The sequence below is a fragment of the Heterocephalus glaber genome, unplaced genomic scaffold (assembly GCF_053883595.1).
Source record: "Heterocephalus glaber isolate CG9 unplaced genomic scaffold, H.glaber_assembly_v1.0 deba00001729, whole genome shotgun sequence".
Lineage (NCBI taxonomy): Eukaryota > Metazoa > Chordata > Mammalia > Rodentia > Bathyergidae > Heterocephalus > Heterocephalus glaber.
Window position 1 is genome coordinate 12,004,637 of NW_028258440.1, and position 15,587 is coordinate 12,020,223.

General features: G+C 34.6%; 1 protein-coding gene across 9 annotated transcripts in view; it reads left to right on the forward strand.

Annotated features, from left to right (window-relative positions):
- The window catches only part of Thoc2 (THO complex subunit 2), a 110,932-nt gene that overhangs the window by 92,537 nt on the left and 2,808 nt on the right, over positions 1-15,587 (forward strand). For 6 of the 9 annotated variants that reach the window (XM_021240529.2, XM_087199824.1, XM_087199825.1 and 3 more), the window contains 8 exons: positions 31-461; positions 647-705; positions 2,120-2,236; positions 7,248-7,385; positions 7,720-7,789; positions 7,872-8,029; positions 10,089-10,162; positions 10,702-10,747. In XM_021240529.2, coding sequence (XP_021096188.2) covers positions 31-461; positions 647-705; positions 2,120-2,236; positions 7,248-7,385; positions 7,720-7,789; positions 7,872-8,029; positions 10,089-10,162; positions 10,702-10,729 — 1,075 coding nt within the window. In that variant the 3' untranslated portion in view covers positions 10,730-10,747. The remainder of the gene's footprint in view (positions 1-30; positions 462-646; positions 706-2,119; positions 2,237-7,247; positions 7,386-7,719; positions 7,790-7,871; positions 8,030-10,088; positions 10,163-10,701; positions 10,748-15,587) is intronic. The other 3 variants (XM_087199823.1, XM_087199822.1, XM_021240532.2) reach the window with 2 other exon arrangements.

Here is a 15,587-nt window from a genome sequence, read left to right on the forward strand (position 1 = left end):
TTGTCTTAAAATTCTGTTTTTATTCTGCAGTAGCAAAGCTGTTAAAGAAAATGACAAAGAAAAAGGGAAAGAGAAAGAAAAAGAGAAAAAAGAAAAGACTCCAGCTACTAGTCCAGAAGCCAGGGTACTTGGTAAAGATGGTAAAGAAAAACCAAAGGAAGAGCGGCCAAATAAAGATGAAAAAGCAAGAGAGACCAAGGAAAGAACACCTAAGTTTGACAAAGAGAAAGAAAAATTCAAGAAAGAAGAAAAAGCTAAAGATGAGAAATTCAAGACTGCTGTCCCCATCGTAGAAGCAAAATCGACTCAAGAAAGGGAAAGAGAGAAAGAGCCGTCGAGAGAAAGAGATATAGCAAAGGAAATGAAAACAAAGGAAAATGTTAAAGGAGGAGAAAAAACACCAGTTTCTGGGTCCTTGAAGTCACCTGTTCCCCGATCAGATATTGCAGAACCTGAAAGGGGCAAGTATATCTTTCTTTATATTTGTCTACATTTTATTATTTAATGTATAGTCATTTGTTGTGTATTTTGGCAACTTATAGGGATTTTGCTGGGGGAAAGGGTAATTGATGGTGTTAAAAGTTCATTCTTAAAGTGTTTGGAAAGACTGGAAACCTACTTTATTCTAACTCTTTTTGTCTAACAGAACAAAAACGTCGCAAAATTGATACCCACCCTTCTCCATCACATTCCTCCACAGTAAAGGTTAGTATAGCCTGAGGAAGGCAGCGTCCGTATTAGGCTCACCTGTTTGGAGTACCAGTGTCCTGACTTCCTTCAAGTCTTGTGCCAAGTATTCACTGGAGCCACTGGAGGTTTTACATTGCATTAGAAAATGAATTTTTTCTATATTGGTGGACTGATATTTTTTTCCTATTGAGTATTTTTATTATAAAAAAAGTTAAAGCTTCAAGGACCTAGCACTAATTTTGTAGTGTTTCAAAGTACAAGAGAAATTTTACCCAGAAGTGCCTCACTGCTTTAAGCAGTCTTTTTTGGAGTGCAATGGTAGCTACAAGCAAATGAATCTTTTCAGCAGAATGAAGCCCATTTTTCAGCATAATTATTGAAGAATATATAGCACTGAAGACGTCCTGGATGATACAGGATAAGCAAGATACCTCTGAATTCATCAAGCTTCTTGATGAGCATCATACCGATGTGCCTTCTAAGAAGGAGTCTTGAAAGGAGTTCCATTTTAAAGTCTCCTTGGTGATCAGTTCTCCTGTAGTTGTGTATATTCAGTGAGCATGCAGCTTCTGTTGTATCTTCCCTCGGAGGTTTGTTTATACCCATTGGGTTCCCAACAAGTTGAACCTTGCATTACGATAAAAGCAGATGTGGCATCCAATCCTACCACCCAGCAAAGAGAAACCCCAGGCATTCAACTGCAGCACAAAATCGTGGGTGTAGCCTTCTTGAAGACTCAGGGTAGCCATTCTTTGCACCATATTTAATTTTAATTCTAAAGTCATCTAATTTCATGGAATCTTTGAATTTGCAGTACGTTGAACTTTTAAAACTGTAAGTTATTCTTCATCAAGAACACTGTGGTGGAATACCGTAATTGATTTCTTTTTCTTTTTTTAAAAAATGCTGTGTGTGTGTGTGCGCGCGCGTGCGTGAGCGTGATGAGATTCACAAGTCGTAGCACTTTACCAAAAAAGTGAATATTCTTTTATAGAATATATTTTTTGTTGTGATACAATGCCACTAAGTTTTTTAGCTATGATAAAACATGTATATTCATATTAGAGTTATAAGTAAAATCTGAAACTTTCCAATTAAAGAAAAATTAAGAAAATATAAGTCTGTTATTCTTCCACAGTGACCTCCACTATTTTAAACTTTTTGTGGAGAAAAAATGTTTTGTTTGCTTAAGCCTCTTCAATTAGTTGTAGCTTAAATACAGAGCTATATGAATAATGTGGCATTGACATTTATGTTTAAAGTTTTAGCAGAATAAAATTTTTCTTTCTTACATTGAATACATATAATATGTTTTTTTAACATTATAATTCCATTACATGGTTTTGGTTTTGTTTTGTGTTATTGATATTCATACTGATAACGATATCACCGAATTTATCCTCACAAGAAGTAGCTGGTTTATTTCCAGGTTACAGCTATACTTCCCAAAGTTCCTCTGGGTTCTGAGAACTATGCCTGCTCACCTGTCATCTCCATTCATTTTCTACAGGACAGTCTCATCGAACTCAAGGAGTCTTCAGCAAAGGTTTGAGCCTTTTAAAATCATCATGCCTACGAAAACCAAAAAGTTCTTTGCTACTTTTATTCAGTGTATATACTCAACCTAGTAGATTCAGTAAGCTAGGTCAGTGGGAAAAAGTACTCTACTTAGAATGACCATTAAAAATTGTTATTACAAACTAAAGAAAGATGGCAATGGTCCCTTTTAGAGAGATTGTTATATAATGTGTGTAATGTGGCAACACTTCTATAATTTATCTTTGCTTGCTGTGTTATGCATTCTCCTATGCTTTAAAATTTGGAAACAAGTTTACAGTTTAGAGAAAGGAGTGATGCTGGTTTGTTTTAGGGGAGTAGGCTTCTTTAATTTCTCAAAATAAGCCAGACTTCTCTGACTTTTTAAAACTACAGTCCAGAAGACCAAAAAAGTACTTTGATGCAGTCACATAACTGTTTTAAAAACTGAGTCCATCTCAGTTCATTTAGTTCTTTATACTATCTTCTCTGCTGAGGTATCTTTTTGATAGTTGTGGCATAATATCAAGAGGTAAAGTTAATGTAAAATAGTCATTCCCTTGACATGTAAGCACAAATTGCTGGTTATGTTTCCATGTCAGTATTAATTCTTAACCTACCTTCCTGGGTATTCTACTTCTAAAAACGTTTGTAGTTTGTGTATTGTATTACATAATTCATTTCAATATTATAGTTGGATTGTCTATTGTTCAAGCTAGTTTTTATTATAAAATTTGTACCCTCCTTTACTTTGACTTTCTACTTCCTCTTATATCTGATAAGTTTGATTCTTTACTGATGGACCAAATGAAACTTTGAAACATTGCTTAACATGACTGCTTTACTATACTTTTATAAAGAAATTTTTGTGGTTTCTGGACAAATAAGCACTAATTTTTAATAGTTTAGATTAGCCAGTGTTCCTGTGCCCTAAAAAGGTGGCATTGTTTTTAGAATGTACTGTATTAATCAAAAGAGTATTGGCAATACAATGGATACTTTCCTTTAAAGTTAAAGTGTATTATTGGCTAAACTGAATATGTATTGCAACTAGTAGGTCTTTATAATTGGTTTGAGATTGTACTTGTCAGTCTTAACCACCAGTGGCTTTTGCGGGCTATTTTAAATTCATGGATTAACAGTTTTGTATTTGTTTACGAAAAGATACTTTGAAGGAGTTTGAAACCTGCTGTAAAATTAATAAGATTTTCTAATCATTGATGATTCTTCTTATTTGTGAAAGCCTTTTGAAAATAAAATGTGGGATAATATATATCTGTCTTGTTTCATGCTCATAGTAGTGCTGTGGGGTTAAATAGAGAGGATGGTACATGTCTTTTTTGACAAATGAGAGATTGAAAAGCTTCTTGAGCATTTGTTAGTATACTACCTGTACCAAAATGTGAATTAAAATTAAGGTTTTTTTGGTTCTTTGCACCCATTTCAACAGTAGTTAAAGTGGTTCCTAGCTCCTTTAGTGTGCTTATCTTATTTTTAAAAATTATACTGATTCATGTGAATTTCCCCACTTTTTAGTTACAATTTTGTGAACATTTAAAATTGATTTATTCCACATATAACCAGAAAATCTTGAAAATGGCCTATAAATATGCTTCTAAAAATTATGTGACTTGTACCACTTTCAACTTAGCATGATGCCTGGCAATAGGTTAGGTATTCAGTGAATATTTCAAATGAACTCTTAAGCATTTGGACATTAGTAAAGCATCCAAAGTACTGGTTTGCATGGTAGCTGATCTTGCTACAGTGTTGACTATTGAATTTATGTGTTTAGAAAGTTTAATAGCATACACATGTCTTAGAATAAAATTTTTTCTGGACTTTGATTTCTAAAACTGATTGTCTATAACTTCACTGTTTCTGGGGTGGGTATCTTTTGTTTTTTAGAGGATTTAGGAGATAGTGTCTGTTTTTCATGTTGTCCTGTCACTTGTCCATATAAAGCTGTTTCCATCTTTAAGTTTGACTTCTTAGTTGTGCTTTTGCCTCTAGGATTCTTTTTTTATTTGCTATTTTACTTTTTACTCTTTTCCTTGGTACTAGAGATTGAACGCAGGGCCTTCACTCTGAGTACATATCCAGCCCTTTTAAAATTTTGAGACTTTGTCTTCTAAGTCCCTAAATTACACAGGTTAAGCTCCAATTTGTAATCCTCTTGCCTCAGCTTCCCAGAATGAGGGGCTTACAGGCATTGAAAATCACAAACAAATGCTATTTTCACTTTCTACTCTATAGTAAAACTTAATGCATGGATTTGATTTTTCAGATGAGATTAAAGAGAGAAAAATTTTAGTGTCTAAATCTTTTGTTTCAGTTCACCATCCATCCATTTTTACCTGACATATTTCTACTTTTGATTAGTTGTGTTTTGACCTAGCAGTCCTAGCCAGATACATTTGATAAAGTGTTAAAAGCATGCTCCTCTAACCAAGCCTGTATTTTAAAAATAGGTCAAGTTCTTTTTTTGGACCATAATGATCCCAGTGTCAGGAATAAAAGCAAATCAAGGACAAAATTTAACATTGCTGTATACAAATCAGTTTAACAAATCATTAATTTTATTTGGGTTTTTTTTTTTTTTTTGGTTTTTTTTGGGGTATGGGAGATCGAACTCAGGACCTTGTGCTTGCGAGGCAGGCTGTGGCACCACTGAGCTAAATCCCTGGCCATAATTTTATTTGGAATCCATTTTGAGTATTCAGTATGCACACAGGGTACTAGGAAGTATACAAAAGTAGAAAAATTACCCTAGGTTTCTTACTGTACTGTTACGGACAAAAATAAATGACATGAAATTAATAGGAAATACCTGTCACAAAGAGCTAAATCAATAACAAATCCAAGTGTGGTGGCACACTCCTGTAATCTCAGCACTCGGGAGGCTGAGGCAGGAGGATCGCCGTGAGTTCGAGGCCAGCCTGGGCTACATAGTGAGTTCAAGGGAACCTGAACTACATAGTGAAACCTTGTCTCAAGGGTGGGGAGAGGGGGTTGGTCAGTCACTGGAAAGTAAGTTGTAGGGTTGAGTGACTGTTGAAGTGCTGATGGCTATTGAACTGTCTTTGAAAGCTAAGTAGAATTTTAAGAGTTTAAAAGTGAGTAACATTCTGGTAAAGAGAACTGCTAAAAAGAATAGGAGTAAGGATGTAATATGGCCACAGCATGGAACTCACCTGATTGCTGTAGAATATAATTGTGGAAAGATTGTGGGGAGCTTGGAGTGCCTAAGCTAATGAGTATGCATTTCATTCAATAGGCTATGAGAAAATACTTTTTTGTGGAAAAGGTATTGTGGTCATAACTGTTCTTAGAAGAGTAGAAAGGAAGAGTTGAATTAAGTATATTTCTAAACGAATAATTTCTTATTGTGTATCTGTTGAGCTTTTTTACTTTTTACATCAAGAATGAAATATTTGATTAAGGCCAAAAGTAAGCCATAGAAAATTGCTCAATTCCTTGCAACACAGAATTCAAATAGGCACAGGTAAAAACTTCATTCTTGTAGAAGGTGTGTATGAATATGTGTATGTGTGTGCAAACTTCTTTTTCTTTTATTGGGAGAAAGTAAAAATTACTACCTTTAGAGAAATATTTTTTGAGTATTGAAGTGATGTGTTGTTGCCTCTGTCTTAATCAGTTTCATGAGTAAGGTGTGATAAACCTCACAATTAGAAAAATCGTGAAGTATCATTAGATGTCTACTCAGCAAGAGTATCTTTTACAGAAGTACTTTATGATTGTTTATCATTCTCTTGCTCTTTATTATTAATAAACATTTTGTCTATTTCAGTTGATCATCAACTTTTAAACATAGAAATTTTAAATAATGCACTTCTGCATTGCTATGGCAATATTTCTGAGCCAACTGAATTGAAAACGTTTGGTGGTGTTAAAAATAAGGGTTTAATTCTCACAATGGTGGCCTTTTTTTTTTCTTGTTCCTTTGAATACCAAAGGATTCCTTCATGTAAAAATATTTGACTATTATATTTATTCTTAAGATATATCTGGAATTGTATAGTTATGCAATAAATTTATATTCAGTATTCTGTTGCCTAATACTTTTAATTGCTAAGTTTAACTTATAGCATTTTTCTAAATGCCATAAGGTTAGGTATCTGATTTTTTTCTTTTTTGGTACTGGGGATCGAACTCGAGTACTTGTGCTTGCACAGCAGGCAGCGAAACCACTGAGCTAAATCCCCGGCAAGGTTAGGTATCTGATTATTTCCTTACACCTTCCTAAATATTTTCTCTTATGGTGGATTTCCATATTTATAACTTCCATAAGTAGGGTTGTCTCTTGGTTATTTAGACTTAGAACATCCTTGATATTTAATGCCTGTAGACCTTTTGGCAGTTAAAGAACAAGCAGAGGACAATATTTGTTCATTATTTTCCAGTCTTTGAGTAGTTAACTACCCTCAGCTGACACACTGGTTTTCTATTTAAAACCAAGAAGTCAAATGTCAAAGTCAGTTTTGCTCATTTGATGGAATTGGAGTGCTGAATAATTTCTGCCTAGTTTACACTGAGGCAGACAGTATTTACCAGTAAGACATGGCTTGGTTTTATTTTTATATTTTTGCTCACTGTCATTATTAACTGCCTATTAGTGGATGGTAAGACATTAAAAATTTTCATGATGTGTAGAGGTTTGTATTTTGTTTCTTACAATAAAGTCCAGCCACTGTTTTTCACATATCAACTCTTATAGTGGTAGTAACTAGGTTTTTACAGTAGAGTGATAAGTTTACTTAAGGAATCTCAGTTGAGGAAATGATGTACTGGTTGAGTTTAAATGGTAATTTTTACAAGGCTATGAATTAAAGCCTTTGTATAATTTGTATGATGCTCTTTTATTTTACCTATTGTAATACAGATAGCAGACCAGTTTTGACTTTGCGTCTAACTACCAATTGTCTTCACTTAATTAAAAACCAAAAGGTAGCAATATTGGAAAACTAATAATCTTTAGTAATATTGCCTTAATTTAACAGCTCTACATTAATCATACTCCTCCACCACTGTCCAAGAGTAAGGAGAGAGAAATGGACAAGAAAGATTTGGACAAGTCAAGGGAAAGATCCCGAGAAAGAGAGAAAAAAGATGAAAAGGACAGGAAAGAACGGAAAAGGGTGTGTAACTTTTAAAAACTAGTTTGGAAAGCTTGTTATTGTATAATAGTGTATTTGTTACCTTTAAAAAAATACTAGTTTGTTTCATAGTAATCTGTTGTTTTGAGTTTTAACTGGTATTTTTATGCTCGTGAGTTTGCATCTTCTGTAGTAATGAGGATCTTTAGCCTAGTAGTCTCTGCCAGCTCTGCTTTTCTTTCATGCCATTTTGCCAAGTATTGGAAACTACTGCAAATATTCACCATGCTAGCTGTACTTTTTCTTCTATAAAAGTAATACTTTGAAACAAAAACATAAACCCTTGATCAATGTAGTTCACAATTCTTGATTCTAGGATCATTCAAACAATGACCGTGAAGCGCCACCGGACTTAATCAAGAGGAGGAAAGAGGAAAATGGAACGAGTAGGTAGACTTACTAATACTTTCAAAGCAATCATCAAAATGAATTAGAAAAGGCTTTTATGAATCTTTTTTGTAATTTTAGTGGGGGTTTCAAAACACAAAAGTGAAAGTCCTTGTGAGTCTCCTTATCCAAATGAGAAAGACAAGGAAAAAAATAAGTCAAAATCTTCAGGCAAAGAAAAAGGCAGTGATTCATTTAAATCCGAGAAGATGGATAAAATCTCCTCCGGTGGCAAAAAGGTAAATTAGGAAAACAAATAATATACTTTTTCTCTCAAAAAAAAATCTACCCTTTGAAAATTTAGAAAATACTGAACTTTTGCTTTTTCAGATAGTATGTTGTTTATTTTATTTGGAGGTGGGAAGAGGAGGCATGGGAGGAAGGTGGGCTATCTGATTGGGAAATTTGAACCAAATTAGTCCCAAATTACTTCCAGGGTCGAGTTAGTATACTTTTGAAATTCTTTTCTCTCTGTCCCACTCCTGCCTACTTCTGTTTTTTTTTTTTTTTTAATTTCTGTTCTTTGAGTTTTAATCTTATTTTCTTTTTTCTCTATCTACACTTCTTTGCTTTTAATTTCCCCTTATTTGTAATATTAAAATAGAGTAACATGTATTCTCTGTGACCATCATAGTATCCCAGTCTTTATTAAATATGATTTTAAACATTTTATCCTAATAAACTAATCTGTTTGAAACTTAATTTGCTTTTAAGTATAAGGTACATTCTCATATACTAATGTATGGTATTCAACTAAATTTCATGTATGTGCCATAAAGTAATAAGCAAGCAATTACTAAATATAAAGTGTTTACAAAGCATTATTGTACATATTCAAAATTATACAGTATATTCATAATTCATAAAAAGTTATAGACAAAAGGTGAATAGTTTAATTGTATCTGCTTTCAAAGATACACTGTTTTTTTAAATTGAGATGAAATTCATATAGAATAAAATTAACTTTGAAAGTATACAATTTCGATGATATTTAGTATATTTACAGTATTGCACAGTCATCCCTATAGTTCCAAAACATTTTAATCACTGAAAGAGACCCTATACCCATGAAGCAGTGAGTCCCCATTTTCCCTGCCCCTAGCCTCTGGCAACCATTAACACGTTCCCTCCAGCTTGAACCACAGGTGGTACAGACATGACTGACCTATCAGTCCCTTGTGCCACTAGTGGTACAAATGGATCTAATCACTTTTATTGGCCTTTTTACTAATAAAATTAAAAGCCACCTGATGGGGCAGTCATGAATGTACCACCTGTGGTTCAAGCTGCCCAGCAGCGAGACAAACATATTATGGCCCCATTGTGAACATGTTAATCTGCTTTCTGTCTCTGTGGATTTACTTGTTCGTTATATTTCCTATAAATAGAATTGTACGGTAATACGGCCTTTTGTGTCTTTTCACTTTGCATAATGTTTTTTAGATTCTTCTATGTTGTAGCATCTATCATTATTTCATTTCTTTTTATGACTAATATTCCATTGTGTGAATATACCACATTTGTTTATGCATTTGTGAGGTGATGGATTTTTAGGTTGTTTCAACTTTTTGGCTATTGTGAATAGCCCTGCAAACATTAGTGTGCTGCTATGAAGTATTTATTTTAATATCTGTCTTTAATTCTCTGGAGTATTCATCCAGTAGTGGAATTTCTAGGTTATATGATAATTTTATGCTTAACTTTTTTGAGGAACTGTCAAACTCTTTTGTCTGGCTATGCAGTTTATATTTCTACCAGCAGTTTATCAGGGTGCAAATTTCTCTAAATATTCTTGTTAATTTGGTTATTCTGTTTTTTGTTGTTGTTTTATAGCTATCCTAGTGGGTGTGAAGTGGTATCTCATAGTTTTGATTTGCATTTCCTTAATGACTAATGATGTTGAACATCTTTTCATGTGCCTGTTGGGCATTTGTATATCTTTGGAGAAATGTATTCAGATCCTTTGGCTGCTTTAAAATTGAGTTGTCTTTTTGTTGCTCAGTTGTAAGAGTCATTATATAATCTAGATTACTAGATCCTTATACATGATTTGCAAATGTTTTCTCCCATTTTGTTGGCCATCTTTTCACCTTCTTGATAGTGTCCTTTTGATACATGAAAGATTTTACTTTTGGTGGAGTCAATGTATCTTTTTCTTTTGTTGCTTGTGCTTTTGGTGTCATATTAACTTTTTGAAGAAAAATTATGGCTGGTGGGTGATGAAAAGGGATTTTGAGCTGATTTTTTAAAAAAATATTCGGTTTTCCCTTCCCCAACTAATTCCACCATTCCTTATAGGAGTCCAGGCATGATAAAGAAAAGATAGAAAAGAAAGAGAAACGGGACTGTTCAGGAAAGGAAGAGAAGAAACAATATCCTTTTCATCTTTATTAATTAACATTTTCAATCAGTGTTGTTGAAAACTTTGATAAAATTGATGTTTGGAATTATATCTTTGTAGTATGTGGTCTATAAATATTTAGGTGCTGGTTAGCTTTAAAATGGTCTTTCCAGTTAACCTTCTCAAATGTATGAAATCTGAAAGTGGGAGACTTGATGTTCTTGATTTTTTTTAACTTCTTTTGTGATTGAGATGTTTTATGCTACCAAGGGATTTATGTTACTTCTGTCTGTATTGTCACCAAGAGGAAGAAAAGGAATAAAGAGTGCCTTGGGCTGGGGCATGGTGATGAAAGGGAAAATTGATGTGGCAGATGAGCAGAGCTGGTGGAGTTTGAGGCTACCAAGCTGGTTAGAGCCAAATATTACTGTAAACTGAAGGGTTACACTTGAAGATGAGACACTATTCACACACACGCACACACACACGCGCACACACACACGCGCACACACACACACACACACACACACACACACCCCCCAAGTTGTTTTCCCTTAATTTGTCATCTACTCATAAGTCCTCGGACAAGCACAGATAATGAAGACTTTCAATCAAGGTGAGTGTTTTCTCACCTTTCCATTTAAAGATAGAAACATGGGTTTGATAACATTGAAAAGGCTAGATCCAGTTTGCAAAATACACCTAAGTATAATGTCCAGGTTTTTGGGTACAGGTGCAAAACAAGATTTGTAGTTATTTTTAAGTTGTTTTCATTTTAAGCTTGCTGATTAGCCACACTTTTTTTTAAGCAGCAAGATATATTTAAGAACATCTGGCTTTCTGTTCCCACTCATTCCCATATTTTCTGGATAATTAATTACCTTTTAAAAGTATCTGTAGCTGTATAAGTGGTGGTAGTATTTGTATTTTTCAGGTAAAAATACTGAGACTGAGAGGTTAAGTTGAAGAAAGTCACAAGAGATATTAGCCAGTGCAACCGATAGTCAAACCTAGGTCTTATTTAGTGTTCCCTGTTCTTTTTGCCTTCTCATGCAGATCTGTTATCCAAAGATTTTTGTCAATGTTTTGGACCTCTTTTTCTCCCACAGCCTATGTTTTGCAAAGCCAGAAAATAAAGTATGTTTTTACTTCTAGAATTTAAATATGCAACTTTGTTGTCAAGGTAATGCACTCAGGCTTTATGTGAGATATAAAGAGTATTTTAGCCATCTTAAATAAATCATATATGTATCTTAGTGGACAGAGTGTTCAGACTCTAATATAGCCTGTTTTGAGCACTTATGGTCAGCTTATGAATAGTTATTGTTTGGTGATGTCTTAGGTAAGACAATTTGCCCCCTACACTTAATACTTCTAGATAGACATACTCGTTTTTTTAGGGTTTTTTTTTCTTTTTGTTTTTGAGACAGTGTCTCCCTATGTAGCTCAGGCTGGCCTTGAACTCAACGCTTGCCTCAGCCTCCCTAGCACTGAGCTTACAGGCATGCACCACCATACCTGGCCAGATAAACATATTTAAAGTTGTTGATTCTGCTTTTTTATAGCCCATTTTCTTGCTTCCATTTTACATATCATTTCTTAATGATATTAAGTGTACCTGCTATCTGTACCTTGCCCTTAATATTATTGACTGCATCTAATCTTTCTTGAAATCAGATAGATGACCAAGGCTATTTGCAGTTGTTCAAATTAAGAGCGAGAAAAATAGCTGAGAGCCAGTTCAGTATAAGTGTATGGGCTTTAGGGTATGAGTTTTGTCATTTTTATTTTGGCTGCAAAGCAGCTAGATTGGTGATCACCTGATGAGAGGTGTTTTTCTGTGCTTGTTATCTAAGTGTTAAAGTGAAATAAGAGTTATGAAAGAGCATTTAGGATTTAATAGTTTTTTTAATTAGGAAGATTATAAAAGAAATATTACCCATTATTCAATTCTAGCCACCTCCCCTGCTGTTTTCTACACTGAAGTATGAATTCTTAATCTTTATTTCTTTTTTCATCCTTCATTTTAAAATCTTTTAATTTGACATTTTGCTTTCACATGTTCTCTTACTATTAAAAAGGCTAACAGCCTACTTCTCAAATCTTCATTAGAAATGGGCCACCCATTGTCACTAACGACTTTCACTGTGATTTTATACATCTCCCTTTATTTAGTACAAAGGTTTTGCTACATATTTGAGTTGCTTTTACACTGGTCATGAATTTGTACTTTTCTCTATAATCCCTCAGGAACAAAGTTATGAAAAAGTCAGCCAGTGGTAGGTATTTGGCTAGTGGTCTTGTAACAAAGTGTCTAGATTCAGATATTCTTTTAAAGGTACATTTAGCATGTTTCCCTTGTTCAGTTTTCTTGCTGACAACTGTATTATAGTTTTTCTTGAAATGAGTCTTTTGTGAAACTATGGTTGATTTTTTTTTCCATTTTCTGGCTGTCTTTTGAATGTTTTCTGGCTACCTCTTTCTGTTAGAATTCATTCTATGCTTGGGCCAATCTTTCTGTTTTCCTTCTGAGATCTCCTCATTTCTGATTGGTACCGTCTACCTTAGCTGCTCCTTAGTCCACTACTTCTGTTCCCCTTTTAATTTACTTTCTGTTCTATGGAAAGGAGAACATCTAATATGTATTACATTGGCATGATTAAAAGATGTCACTAATTTGAAGATCTCATTGTTGGTTTTAGAACATTTTAAAGGGGAGTGAGTAGAGAAATGACATTGATTTGGACCCATCATCCTGATTTCAGAAACATAAAAATGATCACATTAGAGTTAAGGAAATAATGTATATAAATGTGACCCAGATTAAATTCATTCCAGTCTGTCTTGTCCTATCTCCTGTTTTTAGTTGCAAACTCTGTTCTCCCTGTTCTCTGCATCTTCTGTTACCTATAAAGTCGTTGTCCAGTTTCATCTTACTTCTCCTTTAACCTCTTGAACATTACTTGCTGCTTTGCTTTTAACGTTTTCTTCTATTTTAATCTTTGGAAATTGCTACCTATTAAAATTGTCCTCTAGGAACCATCTGTTAGCTTTTCAATTTTAATTTGATATGGGTGGCCCTCAACTCATATGCTGTGCATCTGTATTTTTAGTGGCCTACTCTAATCCCCCATTCCAACAAGGCCTAATGCATGTAGGTTCATTTCTCAACCTCCAATCTCATGTCTAATCTAACACTCTTATCTGTTAAACCCAAGGTTGGAAATTCAGTGTACCTATTTGGCCCCACACAAAGTATAATTTTTTGCAAAAAAGTTGGTTGCCTTTAACAATTGGAAGAATTGACAGGCCTGAATTCCCAATTCTCTTGAAGAATCAGATCATCTGACAGCATTATGTCCTGATTTCTGCATGGCAGCAATCAGACCTACCTAGGTGCTGCCCTCCTTAGAGTTAGGGCTGTCCCCTGCCCTGTAAAACAGTTCGCCTCAATAGATTCCCTACTCAGCTGACTTAATTTGGATTCATTACATTCTTAGCCATTATAGCCTGATAATGTAATTCTTGCTCTAAGCTTTCTTGTTTTCAGTTCATGCTTAGAAACTGACCTCTTAAGTGCTCACAGATTTCTTGTTTTAGGAACACATTGCCATTCTGAGGCCTGTTTCTAGATGGTGATAATATGTATTGGGATAGAGAGTTTAAATTTCTTTCTCCTTAGCTAACCATTGCTTATATATGAGTTTGTGGAGTCACTGGTTCCTATGTATATCTGAGAATGTTATATATCTACCTCCTTAGATTGTGATTTTGTTCTGCATCCCTACCTGCTAATCAAACAACCAAGAATTTTCTTTATTTACTGGAATATTTTAGATGCTCTGTTAACTATACCTAGAGAGCAGTGTACAGAGGTAGCAAATGTTTTGGGGATCAGTGTGAACTTGATGAAGGGCAATTAAAAAAAAATTTATCATTTAAACAAAGTTCATTTAACTTACACCATTTGAAAGAAGGGAAAACCATGCTGATAGAAAGAAGTTGGTTAGTATGTTACAACATTTTTCCAGACTTGCTCTGTTTTCATTTTGGTCTGTATGTACTAGTCATTAAATGTGCAATGACTCTTCTTAAGAGATTGAAATGATACAGACCTTCCTTCTCTTTATTATCTTTTATACTCCTTCAAACATACGGGGTGTGAATTCTGTGCACTGATACTCATAGTCACCAAACATTTCAGGACAGGAGGAGTTTTTTTAATTTTCTTGTTCTTTCTCTTAAGGTGAACCAAATACTCATTAAGTCGCTGTTTTCTTTTTTTTCAATCTTGACATAGGCATAGGTTAAAAGGCTTCCATGCCACATTTACCCTTCAATGTGACTGTTTTCTTTTTTGTTGTTGTTGTTTTTGGTTTTTTTGGTACTGGGGAATCGAACTCGGGACTTTTTGCTTGCGAGTCAGGTGGCGGAACCACTGAGCTAAATCTCCAGCCAATGTGACTATTTTCTGGATACATACTTATGTTGAGAGGCATCCCTGGATACAATTAAGATTTACCTCACCGAGTGTGGTGGTGCATGCCTGTAATCCTAGCACTTGGGAGGCTGAGGCAGGAGGATTCTCTTGAGTTCAAGGCTAGCCTGGGCAACATAGTGAGTTCAAGGCTAGCCTGAACTACATAGCGAGATGTTGTCGCCAGAAAAAATATATATATTCAGTTTTAACATTACATTTTACTCACATGGAACATCTCAGGAACTGTTTTGGCTGTAAGAATTCCTAGGTTGTAATACAAGGGCAGCTGAAGGTGTAAAGTGGAATTAGGATGGTTGTCTCTGTCTTTCTTTTCATAATTTGTTTCTTATGTTCATTTGATGTCTTTAAAGTATCAGCTTCATCCTTATTTACCTTTCTTTGTACTTGTGTCCGTGTCCGTGTCCGCGTGTGTGTGTGTGTGTGTGTGTGTGTGTGTGTGTGTGTGTGTGTGTAGACAGAATATTAAGGTCATGAAATCCTGACAGTCTCAAACATTAGTAAAAATACAGGGAACACATAATTCTGGGATACTTCCTTTGAGGTGAAGGGACTTAACCATGAGTAAGCTGTTATTTTGGTGGGCTTATATTTTATAGCTGTTAATTTTAAAATTGCCATCCAAAAGCTATTTTAAGAGGAACCTATAAACTACTGAAACATTTCTTAGGACTTTTTTGGTAAATATGACCATAAAAATTTTAAAATGTGTGTATGTATAAAGGCATACCTCTCATAAGAAGGCTGCTTTCATGTTTGTCTTTTTTTTCTGCTTTAATCACCACCCTACCTCATTTCTTCAGACCACCTTTTCAGACTTGCCTTTTGCTGTCACAGCTCTCTAGAATATCATTTAAAGTCAGCTGCTTCAACTCTGTGAGGACATTTTGTAGATAGTGTTCTGATTCCCTAACAAAGAGGAGAGTATATTGGAACATAGGCAAATGACCTATTTTGG